This window comes from Petaurus breviceps, unplaced genomic scaffold (assembly GCF_028583685.1).
Source record: "Petaurus breviceps papuanus isolate PSGF00001 unplaced genomic scaffold, PetGlider_PUasm1.0 90823, whole genome shotgun sequence".
Lineage (NCBI taxonomy): Eukaryota > Metazoa > Chordata > Mammalia > Diprotodontia > Petauridae > Petaurus > Petaurus breviceps.
Window position 1 is genome coordinate 8,248,899 of NW_027187352.1, and position 24,993 is coordinate 8,273,891.

The 24,993-nt window shown below is 41.6% G+C and overlaps 1 protein-coding gene across 8 annotated transcripts in view; it reads right to left on the reverse strand.

The window, feature by feature from the left end:
- Positions 1-24,993, reverse strand: part of PAK1 (p21 (RAC1) activated kinase 1) — a 205,465-nt gene that overhangs the window by 80,332 nt on the left and 100,140 nt on the right. For 6 of the 8 annotated variants that reach the window (XM_069070913.1, XM_069070915.1, XM_069070917.1 and 3 more), the window contains one exon: positions 19,807-20,014. In XM_069070913.1, the coding sequence (XP_068927014.1) occupies positions 19,807-19,996 (190 nt within the window). In that variant the 5' untranslated portion in view covers positions 19,997-20,014. Of the gene's footprint in view, positions 1-16,790; positions 16,939-19,806; positions 20,015-24,993 lie in introns of those variants that run through there. The other 2 variants (XM_069070914.1, XM_069070919.1) reach the window with 2 other exon arrangements.

Genomic DNA, 24,993 nt, shown 5'->3' on the forward strand with positions numbered 1-24,993 from the left:
ATTTAACTCATCTCTTTGAGATCCCATTTCTTCTTCTATAAAAGGGAGATAACCTCGCAGGGTTAATCAAATAAATAATTTATGTAAATCACTTTGCGCACCTTAAAATGCATACTAAAAAAATCAGCTGTTAAGACATTTTTTTAAAATTACAGTTTGCATTTATAAGGCACTTTAAAGCCCTTTACACATAATAGCTAATAGTTACAAAGCCCTTACTATGTGCCAAGTGCTTCATTATCTCATCTGGTCCTCACAACAACCCTGAGAAGTAGATGCTATCATTTTTCCTATTTTACAGATGAGGGAACTGAGTCTGAGACGGCGAGACGGCAACTTGCCTGGGGTCACACACAGCTAACAAAAGTCTCCACTATGCTGGAGAAGTCTTAGGAGAGCCTTGGTGGTAAGGGTAGTACTCTCGACAGTAACAGGGAAGTTATTGTATAAGGTAAGGACAATTATTATCCCCATTTTACAGACTTGGTTAGTGAGGATCTGAGGGAGAATCTGAATTCAGGTCCCCCCACTCCAAACCCAGATTCCTACCCACTGTACCACCTTAGCTTGCCTGCCTTTTTCAGTGGCTATTATTACTATTCTTCATCTCATTTTTTTCACCTTTCTAAAAAAAAATGATCCTGAGACAAGTCTCTATCCTACTACTATTCATTTCCATTTAATGTTCTGTGGACTACTGTACATGTTGATAAAACAACTGCTTGTTTTGGTTGAAGAAATGCCCTGGGGTATAAAACTCATCTTCTGTAGGTTCCCTGGAATTCTCTTGGGGAAATCATCAACCCCGGAAGACAGGGATAGGAGGATATGGAGCCTCACCCTGTTCCTGTGGCTTTGATTTCTCCTCCTAGGTTTCTATCATTTGAAAGCTGCTCATTCCATGAGCATGGAGATTATGAGTCTTTGGTGTGACAATATCAGTGATCACTGAGATACCTCACAGGGCAATCATAAGGTTCTGAGATAATGGAGAAGAGGAAGAAATCTTCCTTTCTCTGTTTGGCTACAGGGAGCAAAATTCATCTCTGGATAGAGGAAAACTGTCCAACAGTTTAGGGTCAGGAAGTTCCTGACCTTTAAATGGAGGCTGGAAGAGCCCCAGGCCAGAATGCACTAGAGGGTATTATTCCTCAGATAAGAGGTGCCCAAGATGACCTCAGAAGTCCTTTCAAATCTCCAGGATGTTGTAATACTTTACATTTGTTTTATGAATCACAAAAGACAGGCTCAGGATCTCTGATTTCCCTGGTAAAGGGAACTCACAAGAGAGGAATTTCCCCCTACTAATAATGCAGGATCACAAACCCTATTAAGTGTCCAAGTCTGGGGGTGGCCAGGTAGCACAGAGAGTAAGAGCACCAGCTCCAGTGTTGGGATGACCTGGAGATCAAATCCCGGGCTCAGACACTTAGCACCCACCCAGAAACACCTGGCCATGTAACCTTAAGCAAGTTACTTAACCCCAATTGCTTAGGGGCAGCCAGGTGGCTCAGCAAGTAAGAGCACTGGCTCCAGTGTCGGGATGACCTGGATCAAATCTGGGCTCAGATACTCAGCACCACACCCAGAAATAACTGGCCATGTAACCTTGAGCAAGTTACTTAACCCTGATTGCTTAAAAAAAAAAAAATAAGTGTCCAAGGCTGAACTTAAACCCAGGTATTTCTGGTTCTGAGGCAGGCTCATAGTCCATTGAACTGTCCTGATTCTTGTAAATTACAAAACCTTTACAGATTCAGATTTAAGACTTGTATACTATGAGTGACTCTCACCATTACTGGGAGGCAGGCAAGGGACATACATATACCCATTGGAAGGCTCTAAGTTTCCCGAGGATAGAGTCAGTCTTTGTCTCCTTATCATAACGCAGGGTACCTTTTAATATATGTGTGTTCAATTGGAAAATCTGTTGAACCAACTGTTACTTTCTGGAAGGGACAGGTTTTTTTTTTTCCTGTGACTTTTAAACTAAATTCAGTAATACCATAAGAAATGACAATAGGAGCAGTTTCAAAGAATCCTGGGAAGATTTATATGAACTGATACAAAATGAAGTGAGCAGAACCAGAAGGATAATTTACATAACATTGTAAAGATAAACAATTTTAAAAGATTTCTGATCAATGCAATGATCCCAGAGAACTAATGATGATGGCAAACTATCGCTTAAAAGAGCAAGGATGGACTCAAGACCCAGAATGAGACATATTTTTGGACATGGCCCACATGATTATGCGTGCATGTATGTGAGTGTGTGTTACAAGACTTCTGTTTTCTTTGAGGGAGGGAAATATCAGTCAATAAACATTTATTAAGTGTGGACAATGTGCCAGGCTAGGCACTGGACAATGAGCTAGGCCACCTCCTAGAGAAAGGCAGAGATAAGGGACAAGAAAATCTGAAAACAAAATAAATTGAAAAAAAAACATCTACTAAGTAGCTACTATGAGCCAGACACTGAAGGAAACAGGATTAAGTAAGACAAGTTTCATGTCCTCAAAGAACTTAAGATTTAAGAGAATAAATAGATTTATGAGAAACTTCACAGTTTACCAGTTAATTTACTACTTACAAATAATTCTATTGTTTACAAAGCTCTTCACATTTTGCAGCTCAGTTTATAATAGTTAAAATGCAAAGTAGAAAGATCATTGGACATACACCAGCAGATGTGGGTTCTAGCTCCAACCCCAATTCTTTCTCACTGTGAGACCTTATTTAGTCATTTTATGTTTCTAGACATTGGTTTTGTGCTGTATAAAATAAGAGGACTGGATTAAATAACCTACAAAGTCCCCTCCAGCTCCAGAGACTTGGGGTATGACTCACTGACTACTCATTCTCCAGCCATCAATTTGCTTATCTCAGGATAAGTTGTATTTGGTCCCTAGGTGACACCATAGTGCACAGACCAATGGATATGGAGTCAGGGAGAACCGAGTTCAAATTCAGACTCAGACATTTACTAGCTGTGTAACCCTGGGCAACTCATTTAATCTGTCTGCCTCAGTTTCCTCAACTGTAAAATGGGGATAATAATAGCACCCATCTCCCAGGATTGTTGTGAGGATCAAATGAGGTAATATCTGTAAAGTGTCAAGCACTATATAAGCACTAGCTATTATTCCCTCTAAGAAGTGTAAGCCTCTTAAAGGCAGGGACTATATCTTTATATAGCTAGTAACTTTGAGCTTAATAAATGTCAGCTTAATTGGACCACAACACATGGAAGTTTACAAAACCCTTTAAAGCTTCCTTTTGCATCCATATCTTCCTTAATCTTTTCAATTACTATTGGAGGTCAACAGGGCCAGGATTATCATTAAACCCATTTTACAGAAGGGGGAGGGATAACTGAGGCAGCGTTACTTGCTCTATGTCCCATGGCAAGTTTCCTCCCTGATTCAGGGCTCCTTGCATTACAGGAGAAATCCTCAAAGTAAGACCCTTTCAGGGGTTCCCTAAGGTTATTTTCATAATACTAAGACATTTTAATTTCCAATATGGTAAATATCAGTAGAGTTAACTCACATAAAAACAATCTCTTAGCGGTGAGGTCCTCAAGAAGTTTCAAGAGTGTAAAGAAGGTCCCGGGACCAAAGAGTTTGAAAATCCATACACTGACTTCTCATGGACCAGGAAGGAATTTGAAAACAGAGGGCTACAGCAAACACTTCACAAGTATTTAAAGATTTCCAGAACCTTTAACTTCACAGCAGCCCTAGGAGGCAAAGCAGGTACAAGAATGATCATCCTCATTTTACAGGCAAAGCTAGGGCTCAGGTGAAGTGACTTGTCCAGGGGTCATATTTCTACACTATTTTCAGGTCTACAGCTAATTTCCTTACAAGAGTCCTGGGAAGTAGAGGAAGAATGACCATGCGGGAAAAAAGAAATCTCTCCTCCATAAATGTAAAAAGGGGGTAGTCATAGCCTGCAAATCATGAAATGAGGATCAGACATAGAATTCAGAACTAGAAAAGGCCTTGGAGATGATTTACTCCAATCCCGTCATTTTCCTGGGGAACCCCAAGCAGGGAAATGACTTACCCATGGTCATATAGGTAGTTAAGTAGCAGCATCAGCAACTGCAATATTGTGAGTTTCTAAATGTCTCCCCATCTTCCACCAAACATCTTCCCTACCTGTTTCCCACAGCAGCTGCCTCTCCCACCTGCCCTGAAATCCCCACAATAAAAAAAACACCCCCACGACTTTGGGTCAGAACCATGAAGGTGAATGGTGGTCTCTCATTCTGTTACAAAGCACAGATTTTACCTGGGAAGGAACAGCTCAGATCTGAGGGGAGAGGATCCCCACGTTTCCTCCAGGCCAGAGAAACAGGCTTGAATGGCAGAACGTTTCCTTCTAAATCTGCCCAGACTGAACCTCTGAATTCCCTCTTATTGCCTTCCTGGCAATTACCCAGCTCCTGAGGCTGAATCCAGCAAATAACTAACTCATCAACAGCTCCTGGGCCAATTTTAGCAATGTCATTTTTAGGCGAAGAAAAGTTTGCTTTGGTGACTGGGAGTGCTATTCTGGGTCTGGCATTCACAGACAGATTCATCCAACAAAACCCTGGTGAGGGGGATGGGGGGGGGGGATGAGGGGCAGAGGGAGAGGAGGAAGAGATAGAGAAGAGGGGAGGATGGCAGGCTGAGGTTTAGAGAGGTCACAGTGTGGTAAATAAACCTTTTGCAAAGTAATATATTATTCAACTCCTGTGAGGAAGAATTTAACATTTCTGCCTGAGAAAGGCAGCTGAAAAAGGATTGAGGACAGAGCTAGAGACTAGCCTGGGCTCTGGAAGTCCTGGTTGAATCCTGGTTTTGCCACTAATTTATTGTGTGACCTGAGAGAAATCACCTCCCCTGTTGGCGCCTCAGTTTCCCCATCTGTGGAATGACAGGATTGGGCTAAGTGACATTCAGGTATCCTTCCAGACTCTCACCATGATGCAACAAGTGGGGCATTCTCATACTTAGAACCATCTTGTTTTGGGGGATATGAACTAACCAGAAATAATGATGAGTCCTGTTAGAAACAAGTTCCTCTGTGGTGGGAAAAGGAGACAGCATAGTACGTGGGGAGAACTGAGGACTGTGAGGACTGTGGAGTCAGACTTTGGGTTTGTCCTAGCTGTTATCTAGTATTTACTACATAGCAGTATTATTCACTACCTACTAACGTTGTTCAATTGTTTCAGCTGCGTCCTACTTTTTTTGACCCCATTTGGGGTTTTCTTGGCAAAGATACTGGAGTGGTTGACCATTTCCTTCTCCAGTTCATTTTACAGATGAGGAAACTAAGGCAAACAGGGTTAAGTGACTTCCCCAGGGTCACACAGCTAGTGTCTGAAGCTTGATTTGAACTCAGGAAGATGAGTCTTCCTGACTTCAGGTGCATTACGCTATCGACTATGCCACCTGGCTGCCCTACTACTACGCCCGAGTATTATCTACATGTCATGCCTCTGGATCTCAAGTACTTTATTAAAGAAGTGGGATTGGACCAGATCACCACTGAGCTCCCTTCCAGCTTTAGATCTGTTAGCCTCTTCCCACTTTAAAGAGGAGTTCTTTCTTCAACAAGGAATGAGAAAACATAGGTCTTTAAGAAATCTCTGACCATGAGGAGAATGAAGAATTCGACTTAACTATCCACACAGCGAAAACCAAGTGGATGAAGAATGCCTATGGTCCAGACTATTTTATGTAGTTAGATGGCCCATGGAACTGGTTCATCAATGCAAAAGTCTTAGACAAACACTGAAAATGGATAATAATTCAGGCCCAGAAGTTAATGAAAGGAAGAAGGTAGGTTTGATAACATTTGGGAATCTTTACAATGCTCCCAGTGACATTACAAGTTTCTTTCCTTTTTCTTTTAATTTATAGTTTTGGGTTTTGTTTTTTTTTTTGCTTTTTGGAGGGCATTTGGGGTTAAGTGACATGCCCAAGGTCACATGGCTATTTTTTTGGTGTCTGTTAAGTGTCTGAGACCGGATCCGAACCCAGGTCCTCCTGACTTCAGGGCCGGTGCTCTATTCACTGTGCCACCTAGCCACCCCTTAATTTATAGTTTTAATGCTATATCAATCAAATTATTTTTGAGAGGCAGAACTCTTACTTAGGGAAGAATAACCTCTACCTGGAGAGAGTAAGAATGAAACTGGGGCAAATGGATTAAATTCAATTCGATAAACATTTATCAAGCACCTATGATAGATAACAAGCCATTCAATGCACTGGAGATACAAAGACAAAAATGAAACAGTATGCCCTCAAGAAGTTTATATTCTACTAGGGAGTTATGGTATGTATGCAAGAAACACAGCACAAGGTGCGGGGTGAAGAGGGCAAAAGAGACCAGAGTTAAGTGCCTAGAAGTACTTCAGGACAGAAAAAGCCCTAAAAGTTGGAGAGCCCAGGAAGTTTTCCAGGAGGAAGCAGCAGCAGAGTTGAGCCTTGAAGAAAAGAGAAGGGTCCAAAAGGGCAAAGATGAAGGGAGAGCACATTCCAGGCACTGGGGAAAGAAAGCTCGTGTGAATGCCCAAGACTGGCATGGGAAAAGAGGAAGAGAAGGATGGTATGCCAAATTTGGGAAACAGATAATACCTCAGTTTGGCCAGAACGTGGAGTGCATAGAAAGAAATAACATGAAATCAAGTTAGAAAAGTAGGTCAGAACCAGAGTGTGGAAGGCCTGAGTTTTAGGCTAAAGAATTTGTATTCCACCTTAGAGACAAGAAGGAGCCACTGACAATTTCTAATCAGGATGACATAGCTAGACCTGTGCTAGAAGAAGACTGCTTCGGCAGCCTTGGGAACCTGGATTGCAGAGAGGAGTAAGTGGTGTCCCATAAAAGTATAATGACAAAAGGGATGGCTTCAGAGAAACCTGGGGAGCAGGCGTGTATGAACTGATGCAAAGTGAAATAAGCAGATACAAGAGAACAGTTTATATAAGAACAACAACTTTGTAAAGGCAACTTTGAAAGACTTAAGAATTCTGATCAGTGCAAGAACCAACCAGCTATGATTACAGGGGACGGATAATGAAGCTCCTACCCACCTCCTAAGAGAAGAGGTAGATTCAAGATGCAGAAAAAAGACAAGCATTTTGGGGCACAGTCAATGCAGTGACTCTACCCAGAGGCCCTCTCAGTGACTGACGGGTCCCTGCTGGCTCCACATAGAGGCCTGCTCAAGAACAGGCTAGACCCCACCTAGAATCTCCACACCCTGGAGAGTCCCAGAAACTATTCTATTTACTTCATGCTTCCAGCTCACTTTCCATGGTGCCCCACCTCCCCCTCAGCAACCTTGTCCAACCAAGGATGATACTACCCTGAGACCTACATCTACCCTTCCCTCCCCATACCATTTCTAGCTGCCTTTCATGTTGTCTTCCCCTATTAGAATGTAAGTTCCATAAGGGTTGGGACTGTCTTGTTTTCATATCCCAGTGCTTAGCAGTGGGTGACACAAAAAACACATAATAAATACTTTACCTATATCTATTTGGAAATTTGTTTTGCTTGTTTATGCAAAATATAAGAGTTTTGTTTTTCTTTATCAAAGGGGGAGGAGTCAGAGTGAGAAAATGAATGCTTGTCAATTAAAAATTATTTTTTTTAAATTTAGGGGTGGCTAGGTTGCACAGTAAATAGAGCACCAGCCCTAGATTAAGGAGGACATGAGTTAAAATCCAGCCTCAGACACTTAACATTTACCAGCCATGTGACCTTGGGCAAGTCACTTAACCCCAATTGCCCTGCCCTACCCGCTTCAAAAAGCAAAAAAAAATTTTTTTAAACAAAATTATAGCATCAACTCCAGAAATACTGACTGTCCCACCTTCTACTCTCTATCCCACTAATTGGTTGGGGGGGAGGGGAGCTGTGGGGCAGGAATAACAGCTGAATTTGATGTCAAAAGAGCTAGCACAAAAGATATAATCACTTCGTTATTTACTGCATGGGTGACCTTAAGCAAGTTAATTCTGCTCAAGGGGTCTCAGTTTGTACACTAAATGATCTAAATGAAGTTTCTTCCAGCTCCAAATCCTATGATCTTTCTTTTGCTTTGTGGAGAACTCTCAAGACCTGGTTCCAGTGGGAACTGGGATCATTTAACAATCCCCATCTGTAACTTGTCAAACACGTTTTCTGAGAACAGAGGGATTCAACAGGCTGAGAGACACTTAACGCTGAGTAAGACATTAGCATAAAGATCCAGCTGGCTGGAACCCAGGGGAAACAAAGCAGACTGGAGAAACCTCCAGAGAACACAGCCAGGGCTGGCAAGTCTGACCCCTCTCCCTAACCCGACCCAGAATAACCAGCAAGAATGGATGCTGAAAATGGGCATTCACAACAATTGATAAGGCACCTACTATGTGGGGTGTGCGGGGCACGGCAACAGCTCAGGTGCGTGTGAAACCGCAGAGCTCCCATTACATTGAGGAATAAGAAATGAGTATGACCAGAGGTGAGACAAAGTGTGCGGGAGGCCAGAGAAATCAGGACATGTGTCCTGGAGGAGATGGCATTGCAGTCGGGCTTTAAAGGAAAGAACAGGGAGGAATTCCAAAGGCAGAAGGTGAAAGAATGAGTATTTTCTGTACTTGCCTGGAATATTTTCTCTATCCTCTTCTTTGCTCAATAAAATCCTACCCAACCTGAATGTCAGTGTGATCTAAGGGAAGTATAGAACTCAGAGTGAGGAGATCTAAATCTGAATCCAGTCTCTCTCAGTGGGAGCTAGTTTCATCATCTGTAGAATAAGGCTAATAATATTTGTATTCCTTACTTAAAAAGGGTACTGTGAGACTATGCCTTCTAAATCTAAGCGGGTTAAAAAAAAATGTGAGTTACCCTATTAGTAACCTTGAACACTGGGTCTTATAAGGCTTGATTCCTTTGGTCAGAAATAGTCATAAGCAGGATGCTTTCAGAAAAACCTGGGAAAATTTATAAGAACTGACACAAAGTGAAGTGAGCAGAACCAGGAGAACACTGTACAGCAAAAGCAAGACTGTACAATAATCAACCGTGGAAGACAGCTACTCTGATCAAGACAATGATCCAAAACCATTCCAAAGGACCCATGATGAAATACACCACTTCCTGAAAGAGAACTGCTGAACTGAGTGTATTTTAGAGCATACTTTTAAAAAATTTTCTTTATGTATATTTTCTTTTGGAACATAACTAATATGGAAATATGTTTTTGTGACTGCATATGTCTAATCAGTATCATATTGTTTGCCTTCTCAATGGGGGTAGGGGAAGGAGAAAGATGGAGGGAGAGAATTTGGAACTCAGAATTTTTAAAAATGAACGTTAAAGAATTTTTTACATGCAACTGGAAAATATTTAATGAAATAAGAAAAATTTTAAAGACAAAAAAAATAGAAATAGTCATTCCTTCTTTGTACCTCCAAAAAATACTTCTAACTTACCTTCAGCACTTAAGAGGCATGGTGCTATGGTGCATGAAGTGCTGGATTTGTTCTTGGATACTGACTAGCTGTGTGACCATGGGGGAATCATCTAACTACTCTGAGTTCTCATTTGCAAATGATGAGATGGGACTAGATGGCTCCTGAAATCCTAAGCTCTAAATCTATGGTCCAACAAACTGTATCACCAAGTAGAACATTCTGTCTATGTTATTGTCATTATGAAACAGTGAACTCCAGGAGTTTGGTGATTATGGCATATTTATCTTTCTCGCACTTGGCATAGCACCTGACAGGAAGGGGGCACTTAATAAGGGGGCATTTATTATACAACCTCTGTGTGCAGAGCTTTATGATGGACTCAGGAGAAGATAAAGCAATTATTAGGCACTAACTATATGCCAGGCACTATGCTAGGTGCTCTGGACATAGACTTAAGTAAGACACAGCCCTCTCTTTCATAGAATTAACCATCTAGCAAGGGAGATAAAACATGCACATAAAATTACAATATCCAATATCACACATAATTATATTACATGTAGTAATATTACACATAAGTCTTCATTTTCCTTCAGCTGCTCTGCTTTGTTTCCAGTCTACAAATATCATGTCTCACCCAGCACATGTTCATCACCTGAAATTTCATCCTCACATGGAGACTGATCCAGCTTTGATATGCAGCACCTTCTCTGCACCCTCAGCTACCTCTCCCCTCTGAGGGGCTACAGAGTGAAGTAATAGAGCAATAAATTCCTCCCTGAGCCTTCCTTTAGAGGGGGCTTAGAACTCTACCAGGTAAATGCTTCATTTTCCATCAGTTGCTTGGTTGGTTCCACCCCACCTTCACCCTTCACCTTCTTTTTATGTACTGTCTTCCAGACCCTAAGGCCAGTATTCTATCCACAAGGCCATACTGACTTTCTGAGTACCGGGTAAGAAAATCTAAAACTTTACTCAGAAGGCAAAATGGATCACTGAAGATGTTTGAACAGTGAATTTAAGAAAGGTTATTATATATGAAAGAGACAGGGAGGGCTGAGAATGGATGCAGTAAGCCCTCTTAAAAAGTTGTTTAAATGGTCCAGGTAGGTGTTGAAGTCCTATACTATTGTCTTAAATAAATGATTATTGCATTACTGAATCTGGATCCTCTGACCCAGTGTCTGTGATGTCCATGATGCTGAGGAGCCAGGTCAACAGGAAACAAAACCTTCCCTCACAGGTGGCCAGTTTCATATTTATGAAGAGAATAATTTATGAAGAGAACACCTCATCTGTTCCCCCAGAGTCCCAGCCAATCAACCTGAGTAGTTATGATCAGGTTTCCAGTGTGTGGGTGGGATGGCCATCTTACACAGAGTCTAAAGGGCATTTGGTTTAAACCTACCTTTGTGGGCTGGGAAAAACACAACCAGAAACACTGATCAAGGAAGCCAGGCTTAGTAAGAGAAAAGCAGAGGACTAACAGGTGAAAGAAATGGCCACTGATGTCCTCAGCATCTCTACATTGGAAAGGACCTTGCTGGTCCTAGAAAAAGGGCTGCAAGGTGCCCCCAGAAAGCAGTTAAGCCAGCCCCAACTCCGTATAGGAATCCCACTCTTCAGCATCCCTGGTAAGAGTTAAGAATGGGGTGGGGCGGCCAAGTGGCTCAGCAAGTAAGAGTACCGGCTCCAGTGTTGGGATGACCTGGAGATCGACTCCGGGCTCAGACACTTAGCACCCACCCAGAAACACCTGGCCATGTAACCTTGAGCAAGTTACTTAACCCCAATTGCTTAGGGGCAGCCAGGTGGCTCAGCGAGTAAGAGCACCAGCTCCAGTGTCAGGATGACCTGGATCAAATCCAGGCTCAGATACTCAGCACCACACCCAGAAATAACTGGCCGTGTAACCTTGAGCAAGTTACTTAACCCCGACTGCTTTAAAAAAAAAAAAAGAGTTAAGAATGGGTAAACTCACTACATTTTAAGGTGGCCAACTCCAATTTTAGAAAATTCTCATTATTATAGAGTTTTACTTTCTAGCAAGTTGAAATCTGCATCTCCAAAGACTCAATCTAGAAAAATTTCCTATCCAGTCTAGAAAGCCTCCCTGAAAGACATTATCTGGCATCTATCTGAACCCATCTAATGATGAGCAGCCAAGTGGCACAGTAGATAAAGGACAGGACTTGGAGTCAGAAAGATCTAAGTTCAAATCTGGCCTCAGACACTTACTAGCTGTGTGACCCTGGACAAGTCATTCAAACCCTATTTGCATCAGTTCCTCATCTGTAAAATGGGGACACACAAGAGAGGGAAATGGCAAACAACTCCAGTATCTTTGACAAGAAAACCCCACAGACTTGTGTCCATGGGATCATATAGAGTTGGACACGACTGAACAACAAGAGAACTGAGAAACTCAGTTACATGAGGTACCTAGCTCTACTGTTGAAATTTCCTGTAACTTCTGCCCTTAGGATCAGGCTAAGATAGTTGCCTGAACATATGAAAACTACAATGATGCACAACCACAGTCTTCTCCAGGCCAGATGGGGTGGATGGTGGAGGGGAAACAGATCCAGCTTTGAAAGAGCTGGATTCAAGTCCCACCTTTTGACATACATTGATCGCATAAATCTGAGTAGAATGCGTAACTTCTCAGCAAGGGCCCCAGACAATTAATTCCCCAGAGCCAAGTTGCAGAAAAGGTGCCAATCTGCACAGGTAACAGAGCTGCCTCACCAAGAGCTCCCTATACCAACTAAATTAGAGAGCAAGGCCAAAAAGAAGAAGAATTAAACTGGTCACTAAGACCCCTTGTAGCTCTGATTCTACATCAACTACAGTCCCCTAGCAGAGTGACCACAGGACAGACATAGTAGGTATGGTGTGATTTCAGATTCCATTGTCTTAAAATCAGGAGACATGGATTCAAATCCTGGCTCTGGCACTAACTCATGGGCAACTTTGGGAAGTCAATTAGTTAAGAAAGCATCTAGGTGTTATGCTGAGTCAGGAAGACCCAAGTTCAAATCTGACCTCAGACACTTGCTGTGTGACCCTGGGCACATCAACTAATCCCTGTTTGCCTCAGTCTCATCTGTGCAATGGGGACGGGGCCATCACAAGTCACTTTGACTTTTGTCTTGTCATTGGGTTCCAGTGACTCCAGAGGAGAGACTGGGGCTGATGACTTTGTGCCATTCTGCCTCACTTAAATGTAATTAAGGCACAAGTCAAGACATCACCCTCATGATGTCACTGGTCTTCTTCAAGAACGAAGGATGAACAATAATGGACATAATTAATAGTGCCCACCCCCCAGGATCTCTGGATCAAATGAAATAGTATTTGTGAACTTTGACGTGCTATATAAAAACTAGCTATTATCATGAAGTCATTTTACCTTTCTGTAACTTTCTACGCTTCCCTGAAAGTGGAGCAGAGGGGGAGGATGAGGAAAGAAGGCTACATACATCCTTTCTGTCTCTATTCTACCTTCTCCCTTATAGAAGGAAGATTCAGAGAAGCCAAGGAATCAGAGACTATTAGACCCTGGAAGGGACCTTAAAACATAGACTGTCAGAGCCGGGTGGCACCCTAAGGAACCATCTAATCCACCAGCCTCATTTTTCAGAAGAAGACACAGAAAAGCACACAGGGTCAGTGACTTGCCTGAGGTCAGAGAGCAAGTGTGTAGAAAAGCCAAGTGTAAAAGCCAGGACTTGTGACTCCCAGGCCACATTCTTGCTACTTACTTAGAGCAGCTGAATCAACTGAAGGGCACCGTTGTTTGCCATGACCACACACACCTAAAAAGGATGATTTTATTGCTCTGATGAACAAAACACCGTTTCTTACTGGACTTTTCTACTTTGCTCCGTTGATTCTGAGTCAAGGAACAGCTCCAAATTGGAGAAGGTAAACAGGGCTTCAGGGAACAGTCTTAAATTAACTTTGCTAAACTTATTCCCTTATTGAAACAGTTTCCCCATTCAGGCAGGAAAAGACAGACAGCCTATGCTTTGCACGACTTCATATGAATAATGGGTATCGTATTTCTTGCCTTCCCAAAAAGGGGAGGAAGGGAGAGAATTTGAAAATTAAAATTTATATATATATATGAAATATGTACCAAAAGGAAAAAATAAACTTAGAAATATTTTTTAAAAAGGAAAATATAGTCAGAGGAAAAATTCCAGACCAAATCTTTCAGTGTCACTTTGAGACAAACCAGATTATGCAAAGCCTGACCAAAACAACCCAGATGCCAATATTTCACTGTGGGGCTTTATAACAACATAGTCTAGGACTAAAGCTGTTTCTTTCATCCATCCATCCATCCATCCAGTGAACATACAATGAGGGCCTACTACAGATCTAGCACTGGGCAAGATGGGGGAACCAGCTCCAAACCACCCTTCAAAGGGCCAGTTCAAGTCTCAGCCCCTCCCCATCTTCCCTGACAGCTCCAGCTTATACTGATTTCTGCTGGCACTTAAAAATACCCTTGCTCTAAATAGCATATTGATCTTTAATTGATGTCTAAAAGTCTCTTCTAATTAGACTATGAGCTGCTTGAAGATAGGGAATGTGTATTCTAATTACCATCATCATTTAACCATATGATGGTTAAATACACCATAAAAAAGCAACAATTTCACTAGCTGGGCATTTCTTCCACTGACATGGTTCACCAATCGTCCTAGGCAATTCTCATCCAGGTTTTTTAAAAAATCCTCTGTGTCTAACCAAAGAAACTCTCCTGTGGCTCTTGGGATCGAGTTCTGCTCTCGGAAATATAAATGTACCAATATGGTACAAAGGAGAACCCTGACTTAGAGCCAGAATACCTAAGTTCAAATACTAGCTCCTCCATTAATGTCAATTAATGTCGTCATTGAATTTCTTAGTTTCAGTTTCCACATCTGTAGAATGGGAATAATAATAATACTTGGAAGAAATGCCACACATAGTAAGAGGCATTGGGTTGAAGTGAACAGAGAAGTCAGGAAGATCTGGTCTGCCTCTGCCATAGACTGGCTATGTGAGCCTGGGCAAACTGACTCCTCAATACCCCCTGGCAACTCTCTAAGACAACAGGAAGCTGGGTCATGAAGTGGATAGAGTGCTGGGCCTGGTCAAATCTGGCTTTAGATAAAGATTTGCTATGTGACCCTGGACAAGTCACTTAAACCTGTTTGCCTCAGTTTTCTCATCTGTAATATGAGCTAGAGATAGAAACAGCAAACTACTCCAGTATCTTGGCCAAGAAAACCCCAAATGGGGCCAGAAAGAGTTGGACAGAACTAAGATGACTAAATAACAAGAAAATGACACTTCTGAGGATCAAATAACATTTGTAAAGTGCTTGATACGCTTGACACACAGCAGGCACTATATAAATGCTTATTCTCTCTGTCCCCTTCAAAAAGGTTGCAGAGAAAATGCCAGTCTACATTTGTAGAGAATGTTTCTCACCAGAAGCTTCCTATACTAATGAAAATATTGTCCTAGTCAAAAAGAAAGATGAAAGAAAAAAAACCCACACAGAGTTATGAGTAAATGTTCTAAAATCTTAAAGTATTACACATAATTATCATAGAATTAATTCTTAAAATAATTATACTTCTTTTGTATTCCCCACAGTGCCTAGCACATAGTACTGATTACACAAATACCAAGTGATTGGCTCATTAACAATAATAATAGCTGCCTTCTATGACATTTATGATTAGGTATTAACATACAAGCAGGCTTCCAATGGGAAACCTTTCCCATAAAAAGAAAAAAAAGTTTAAGAATAATTTTATTTCCAAAGATTTTAGGATTCTAGGTTTTAGAATTGTAAGGAACGTTTGAGATTATCTAGGCTAGGAATTCTTAACCTTTTGGGGGTTTGTGGACCAGGTAAAGCCTATGGACACCTCAGAAACATGTTTTTAAATGCACAAAATAAAATACATAGGATTACAAAGAAAACTATTTAAATATAGTTAATGAATTTTTAAAAAAACAAATTAACAGGAAATAGCAAGGGAGTAGTTTCAGAAGAAACATGGCAAGACCTATATGAACTGATCCAAAGTGGAGTGAGAAGAACCAAAGAAGAGGGGCACAGTAACAGCAATGTTTCCATGATTATCACCAATAATGATAAATACAATGATCCAAGTCAATTCCAAGGACTCATGATGAAAAATTCTATCTACCTCCAAAGAAAGAACTGATGAACTCTCTGTACCAAAGGAAGTATAATTTTCTCACTTCCTTTACTTTTATGGCTTTTTTTAAAAATACAGCTAATATGGAAATATATTTTGCATGATTTCACATATATAATTGAAATATTGCTTGCCTTCTCAGCAAGTGGGGGAGGAAGGTGAGAGAACCAGGAACTCAAAATTTAAAAAGAATATTAAAAATAAATTATGAAATACCAAAATGTAAAAAAAAAAAAGTTCACAGACTCTGTTAAGAACCTCTGAATTAGGTCAACCCTTTCAATTTATAAAAGCAAAAAAAACTGAGACCCTGAGATATACAAATTGTGATGAGTAGAGCTGGGATTTGAGCCCATGACCTCTGATTCCAGAACCAATGTTCTTTCTACTACATTTAAAATCTGATGAAGAAACTTGTTCATGATGTTGAATAGAAAATTTTTACTATCTAGTGGAGATGAGTATGCTACTAATCAATTCATCTATCACTTTCCAAAAACTCCTGGCAATTTCCTCTTCCCAGCTGTGTGCTTTAAGCCATTAGAAATGGCACTCTGACCTAAGGATTGGGGATGGTATTCTGGATACAGCTAGGCTCAGATGACTCAACTGCAAAGGAATAAAAGATCCAGATGCAATCTGGACTTACAATGTGCAAAGGAGCACAAGTTCACAGAAGGGATTGAGTACAAGCACTTCATTTTACAAATGAGGAAACTGAGGTATACAGATGTTAGATGGCTTGACCAGGGATACAAGTGGCAGGTGAGAGAGGTGAGATTTGAACCCAAGGACTTTGCTTCCATTGAGAGTTAAGTGAATTACCCACATAGCTAGCAGGGTCAAGGGTAGAATTTGAGCCTCGGTGTCCCTGGAGGCAAGGCCAAGTTTCTATCCATTATATCACATTGCCTCTTATCAATTCAATAAACATTTAATTGATTTGCGAGCCAGGGGAACATAATGGATGGAGTCCTGGGCATGGAGCAAAGAAGAACTGAAAGAGAATACAGCCTTGGATACTTAATAACTACGTGGCATAAGCTCAGCATCCTCATGTATAAATCAGAATAAAACCCATAGCACCTACCTCGCAGAACTGGTACTCGCCTCCAGTGAGGTAACAGATGGAAAGCACTTCACAAAAGTCAAAAGTACCATCCACAAAGCAGCCATCATTTGTCTGGCACCTCTGCCCCTCCTCACTGCTGCTGAACAGAGCTGGAGCATGTCCCATGACCCAGATGACCCAGTCCACTAACAATCTGTGTTCTCCAACTTCATCCGGGTCCTTACTGTAGTGAGACAGTCCTTTTATTCCTCCCTAATGAGAGTGAGGCTGACAACTTCTGCCTCACTTAAACCACAAGCAAGTCATCACCCTCATGCTGTCACAGGCCCTCTTCAGGAGTGAGGGACAAGGATCAATCAATTCTCTAACCCATTCCCTAAAGAAGCTGTTCCAACCCTCTTCTCTCCTCAAGCCCCCTTTACACCACTTTTTCCCCTCCACCTCTCAGCTGAGGACCTTGCTTAATACAATGCTTGGCAAATTTTGTTTTTGTTCAGTTATTTCAGTCATGTCCCAATTTTTTACGATCCCATTTGGGGCTTTCTTGGCAACTACACTGAAGTGGTTTGCCATTTCCTTCTCCAGTTCATTTTACAGATGAGGAAACTGAGGCAAACAGGGTTAAATGACTTACCCAGGGTCACACAGCTAGTAAGTATCTGAGGTTGGATTTGAACTCAGGAAGAGGAGTCACTCAACGACCCTTCTTGGCACATAATACAAGCTTAATAAATGCTAGCTGACTGACTGTTCTTATAGAGAAAAATTAGGTCACTTGCCAGGAGCTCCCTCTTCTCCTTTTTTTTTAATACCAGACAATATCTCCCACTTTTTCCTCCTTCCCTAACAAGGTGGCCCTTCTCCACAAAACCAACCCCTCTAAATGTGCCTTTGATCCCATCTCCTCCTCTCTTCTCCAATGAATTACCCTTTCTTCATTTTTTCTCTCTTTTTCTAGGCTCCAATCCTTTCCCTCATCTACTGGTTCCTTCTCTGTCACCTACAAACATGTCCAAGTGTCCTCCATCCTTAAAAAAAAACCTTCACAAGATGTGACCATCTCCTCAAGAGTGTCCTGCATCAATCCTCCTTTTCTCAATATCCTAGAAAGTTCTCTACTTCATCTTCTTACTCTCCTCTCATTCATTTCTAAGCACTCTGCAATTGGCTTTCCAACCTCATTACTCAAATGAAACTGCTCTCCTTGAAGTTATTGATGATCTCACTTGCCAGAACTGATGGCCTCTTCTCAGTCCTCATCCTTCCTGAATTCCCCCACAAGTATAAAATTGTTGATCACCCTCTCTTCTTTTTTTGAGGCAATTAGGGTTAAGTGACTTACCCAGGGTCACACAGCTAGTAAGTGTCTGAGGCCGAATTTGAACTCAGGTCCTCCTGACTTCAGAGTTGGAGCTCTATCCACTGTGCCACCTAGCTGTCCCTGATCACCCTCTCTTCCTGAATCTTCTCTCTTCTCTGGGTCTTGGTAACATTCTTCTCCCTGGTTTTCTTATGATGTGGCTGATCAATCCTCAGTCTTTTCTGCCCGCTTCTCTTCCATGTCACACTCCTTCCCCTGGAGCCCTTTCCTGGATCTTTTTCTCTCTAGATACTGTCCCACTTGGTGATGTCATCAGTTCCCATGGATTTTTCATCATCATCTGTATGTTGGTTATTGCAAAATCTATATATCAAGTTGCATCTTTTTCCTGAGCTCCACTTCCACATCACCAACAGCTACTGGACATTTCAAACTCATGTCCTATTGAAAGCTCAACATATCCAAAACAGAACACATTATCTTTCAAAAAAAAAACCCACACCTCTTCTGAATTTCTCAATTTTGACTGAAGGTACCGTCATTCTTCTGGTCAGTTAGAACCCCAACTTCAAAATTATCATCAAGTCTTCAATCTCCTTTATACCATATATCCAATTACTTACCAATCTTGCCATATCTTCCACCACATCTCCTGAATGCATCCTCTTCCCCCATCCATACTTAATTCAGACCCTCTTGCCCTAAGCAATGACCTCCTAATTGATCCCCTTGTCTTATGTCTCTCCCCACTCCGATCCATTCTCCATACAGTGGCCAAGTTGATTTTTAAGTATAAGTTTAACTAGGTCACTCACCTACTCAAGAGACTGCTGTAACTCTCTATTGTTTCTATAATCAAATAGAAGCTGTTCCAAAAGTCTTAGTGTAGTAATAAGCTTTATTTTTTTATTTTTAATTTTTTTTTTGCTTTTTGGAGAGGGGAAGGTAGGGCAAAAGTGACTTGCCCAAGGTCACAAGGCTAGTTTTGTGTGTGTGTTAAGTGTCTGAGGCCAGATTTGAACTCAGGTCCTCCTGACTCCAGGGCCAGTGCTCTATTCACTGCACCACCTAGCCGCCCCAGTAATAAGCTTTAAAAGCCTGTGAAATAGCTTGCACAAGCTATTAAAGTTCATCACTGACTTGGGGAAGAGTTTGTATAAAATCCTCTACTAAGACTTTTGGGACACGCTGTCTTAAAACACTCCCCTCCCGGCACATTATAGTCTAGTCAAAGGGGTTTTATTGCTGTTCCTTGCACATGATGGGACGCTCCATCTCCATATCACCAAAGGTGCCCTTTGGCTGGGTCACCTTCCATCCACACCTGCCTCTTAGAATCCCTTAATCTTTCAGGACTCAGCTCCGGTAACACCTTCCACAGGAAGAAGTTCCTGCTCCCCCCTCTCTTAGGTGCTAGAGCCCTCTCTTGAAAAATTACTTTGCCTTTCCACTGAACATATTCTAGGTATGTACATGTCTCCCCCAACAGAACATAAGCCCCTTGAGGGTAGGCATTTTCACTCTTGTCTTCAGTGCTGGGCAGATAGTAGGCATTTAATGAATGCCTTGTGAACTTAGTGATTTTATTGCAGTTGAAACAGTGAGTTAGTGACTGCCAGAGAGCCAGGCCTGGACCTGGGCTCTAAGTGAAACTGGTCTCTAAAAACTAAACAACTTAAAAAGGCAGAAAAGGGAACAAAATTGTGCACATACTCTTATCCCCTGGTAAGATGTTGCGATAAAATCGGTCTTTTTTCTTCTTTTCCTCAGGGTTTGGAGGCAAAGGTTTGGAGCCGTGGTTCAGGGTCCCAGTGTCTTTCCCGCCAGCTCCAATCATAGTGCTGGTGTTTCTCATCGGAGGGGCTGGAGGCTTGTCCTGGATGTCCACACTGTTATTGGACATCTTCACAAGGAGCCGCTACTACAGTGGGAGGCAGGGGAGAATGAGAGAGAGAGAGAGAGAATTCAACCTCGATATTTTGAAGCAACAAAGAATCATAACATGAGTTAAACACCTAGGTGGCTCAGTGGTTAGAGACCAAACCTGGAGTCAGGAAGACCCGAGTTCAAATCCAGCCTCAGACAATGACTAGCTTTGTGACCCAGGGAAAGTCACTTAGTCCCGTTTGTATCAATTTCCTCATCTGCAAAATCAGCTGGAGAAGAAAATGGAGAACCACTCCAGTATCTTTGCCAAGAAAACCCCCAAAAAGGGGTCATGAAAAGTCACACATCATTCAAACATTTATGTTTGCACCCATTTTGCCAGAGAATATGGCAATGTGAATTAATACAGTCAATCAATCAGTTAATAAACATTTATTAAGTACCTACTATACATCAAGAACTGAGCCAAGCATTGAACTAGACTTGGGAGTCAGGAAGACCCAGGTCTGAATCCCACCACCAATGCCTTCTAGCTATGTCAGCATGAATAATCCCTCACTTTACCTACTTGAGAATCAGTTTCCTCATCTACAAAAGGGGAATAAATGACCTTTAGTACCAGTACCTACCTCAGAGTCGTTCTGAGGTTCAAAATGGAATAAGATGTAAAGAGCTTTGTAAACCTCCTAGCACCACAGACACACAAATTAGAACTCTGATTCCAAGCCCAGCTTCAGCCCCACGACAACAGAAAATCCCCACATTTAGACTGTATTTTATTCTTATACAATATGTCCCCAACTAGCCTCTTATTTGCTCTTCCCAACAGCCCTAGGAGGTAGCAGAGCAGAGATTATCCCCTTTTGACCGTCTGAGTCTCAGAGAGGAGATGATTTACTCGGGGTCAAAGTCACTAGCTGAGTCAGACTCTAAAAAATCCAGGTCTTTCCATTCCAGACACAGGCTCTTTTCACCATACTAGTCTTGTCTCACCTTTCTAAATAACGTTTAGCTGACTCCTTGCTAGGAACTCAAAAGCACTTGGAAACCAGGTCAGAGAGTCAGGAGATGTGGCTTCCATTTCCAACTCTGCCCCTGACCAACTCACTACATGCGCTCTGTGTGTGTGTGTGTGTGTGTGAGAGAGAGAGAGAGAGAGAGAGAGAGAGAGAGAGAGAGAGAGAGAGAGAGAGAGACCTTGAACAACATGCTTTCTCTCCTCTCATCTACAGAAAGGGGATAACAATCCCTGTCCAGGCACCCAAACAGGGATATAAGGAAGAGTCAATGGAGCTAAAGGATCAAACTGTTTTACAAGCTAGCAATCACCATCCTAAAGTCTGCCATTGTGATTACTGTCTAAAAAAGAGCTCAAGCCAGAGAAAGGAGCTATATACAAGCCATGGGCTGCCTGCCTCAAGAAGGGGTAAGTTCCCTGTGCTAGAGGCAGCCAAATGGTGCAGTGGAGAGAGTCCTGAGCCTGGGGTCAGGAAGATGAGTTCAAATCTAGCCTCAAACAGACACTTCTTCGCTGTGTGGCCCTGGACAAGTCACATAACCTATTTGTCTCAATTTTCTCAACTATAAAATGGAGATCATAATAGCGCCTACCTCCCAGCATAGTTGTGGGGATCAAATGAAATAATAATGGTGAAGAGCTTTGCAAACCTTAAAACACTACATAAATGCTAGCAATTAATAGCTACCTTCAAGCAAAGAGTAAAAAGGATTGATCACTTGTTTAAGGGGCTGTGTACACAAAAATGTTCTTTTTTTTTGTCTTTTGTATTTAAGTTCAAAATTAATAGAAAAAAAATTCTAAAAGGAAAAAAAAAAAACGGACAGCAAGATAATCATCTCCCTTACTCTAGACACTGGGCCTAAACTCACATGACACACTCTTGACTCATACTGAGCTTGCACAGGAATCTCCTGTCTTTTCCACCAAACTCTTGTCTAGTTATGGGTGCTTCATCCTGTCCTTCTGCAGTTCCTCTTGGATCCCCATTCAATTTAATCTCAACAGATTTGAAGAAAACACCCAAAACCTAAACAAGGAAAGGAAAGAGCTTTGCAAAGAGACTGAAGCAAGATGTTTCAGTGAAACTTGCTGCCCTTTAATCCCCCTTGCTATGTCTATGTGCCAAGGATTAAGGAGGATGAGCTACTAATGTAAAAGGGCCGTGACAGGCAAACCTAGCCCTTAAGCCGAAATTCTAGAGATGCTATTCTGTCCTGGTGAAATGTATGTTCCTGCTTAACAAGATTTCACAACTAATTATAATTGGCTCGTGATGAGGAGGTGGATTGACCACGCTTTCCCACTACCTCCAGAGTTCCAGGGAACTCTAATAATTTATGAACAACTAATTATACTCAGTTATTAATTATGCATTGACTAAATGGCTCTACAGTAATAATCATGAAATTCTACAGGAAGGAGGCTAGTGTTACCTTTCTCCAGGAAATCTTAAAATCCAAGTAATCTCTGTGCATGCTCTCAGGTCCCAGAAGGAACAGGGAAGTGGTCAGTTATGCTCATTTGACAGATGGAGAAAATGAGACCCCACAAGGTTAAGTGATTTCCTCTAAGCAACTCAAGGATATTGCATCAATCAATGTCTTCACGCCAATAAAAGAATGGAGTCTGAGGGAGGAGTTAAGGGACCATCTGATGGGGCTAATGTTTAACAGGAGGAACTTAATCAGAGTCTGAGCCAAAGTGGGTATGACTGAAATGGAGAAACAAAGGTTTTTGTTATCCACATTCAAAGGAGAGATAAAGCTAACATAATATGCAAGTTAAGAAAATTACTGAACAACAGAGTTAGAAGGACTAGAGTGCTGAAAAAGCTGAAAGGAACCTCAGAAAACTAAATGTTTAAGAATTGATAGGGATCAAGGGGTGGCTAGATGGCACAGTGAATACAGCACCGGCCCTGGAGTCAGGAGGACCTGAGTTCAAATCCAGCCTCAGTCACTTAACACTTACTAGCCGTGTGACATTGGGCAAGTCACTTAACCCCAATTGCCCTGCCCTCCAAAAAAAAAAAAAAGAATTGATAGGAATCCTAGACTGGAAGGAATCTCCAAAAACTGGATGTTAAGAATTGGTAGGGGGTGGCTAGGTGACACAGTGAATAAAGCACCAGCCCTGAAATCAGGAGGACCTGAGTTCAAATCTAGACTCAGACACTTAACACTTACTAGCTATGTGACCTTGGACAAGTCACTTAACCCCAATTGCCCTGCCTTCACCCCTCCAAAAAGCAAAAAAAAAAAAAAAAAAGAGTTGGTAGATACCTGTAAAGACTTACATGAACTGATACATTGTGAAATGAGCAGAACTGGGAGGATGTCGTACACAGTAACAGCAATACTGTACGATTAAGAACCATGAAAGACTTCGATATTTTCAGCAATACAACGATTCAAGACTATCCCAAAGGACTAATGATGAAACATACTAGCCGCCACCAGAGAAAGAACTGATATTGACTGAATACAGACTGAAGCATGCTGTCTTTCACTTTCTTCCTTTCATTCTTGTTTTTTCAAGTCTTCTCATACAAAATGACTAATATGGAAATGTCTTACATGATTGCACATGTATAAACTATATTGGATTGTTTATCATCTCAGGGAGAGGAGAAGGATAGAATCTGGAACTCAAAACCTTTTTTAAATGTTTAAAAATTGTTTTAACATGCAATTTGGGGAAAATATATGTGTGTACACATACACATGTGTATATACCTGTGTACATACATGTACATGTATACCTGTATGTATGTGCATACATGTCATGTGTAGGTGCATATACATACACATGTATGTGTGTATGTATCTCTCTCTCTCTCAATCGGTAGGAACCCTAGAATGAAGAATGACAAAATTGGAAGGGACCTTAGGTAACAAAATGTAAATGACACTAACAAAGAAAGAGAAAGACAAATAAGTCATGGCTATCATAGGGTTTTTAATAAAATAAACACATATACAAATAACTATAACACATTATAGTATAAGTGTATAAAAGAAGCATAGGCAACCTGGCCACAAGAGCTCTTGAGGCCAACAGAATCATCACTGACTTAGGTGAAAACAAAGGTTTCCCACTGGGCCTTGAAGGATGGGTAGGATTTCAACAGACATGTGAACAGACAGGAATTCCATACGTGATGAACAGAATGATCAAAGGCATGATAGCAGGGCAGCAGGAGACACATTGGCGGAATGTTCAGTGATTAAATTTGGCTGAATCACAAGATACATGATGGGGAATAATGGAAGTTAAGGCTGGAAAGGTGGGTTTGTAGGGGAAAGGTGGAACCTGGATGCCAGGGTTAGGAGTTTGGAATTGAACCTCTAGGCATTGGGGAAATACTAAATTTTGTAGGAAGGAGGCAGGGGGGGAGGTGTGTGACAGTCAGATCTGTGCATGGGGAAGATTATTCTGGCAAACAACACAAGATGGAGTGAAGGAAGAGAGACTGGAAGCTGGTTAGAAGGTTATTTAATAGCTCAGCCTGGAAGTGATGAGGACCCAAACTAAGGTGATGGCAATGGGAATGGAAATGAAAGGAAAGGAGCAGACAGAAGAAAGAGTGGCAAAGGAGGAAGCATAAACAACTCCAGTCAAAAGATGAAAGCTTAAGTGTTGGGGGCAGCATTTACATATGTGAAATGTCTTACTAAGCAAAGACAAAGGAAAGTTGAACTCAAAAGTCAGAAAACCCAAGTGCTAATCCCAGTTCAGCCATCAAACTCACTGTGACCTCAAGTGAATTACTTCCTTTCTATGGACCTCAGTTTCCTCCTCTGCTGAAAGGAGGAAAGTGGACAAAAAGACCAGAGAGTTTCCCTCCAGCTCTGATGTCCTCCAATGTGATTCCATGATTATGTGATTTCACGGAGCATCCCAAACTGAACCTTTGCAGCTCTGTGCCCTGATGGACAAGCCTTCAGGGCCAAACATAACAGTCTCCCCATCTATGGAGTAGTAGTACTATG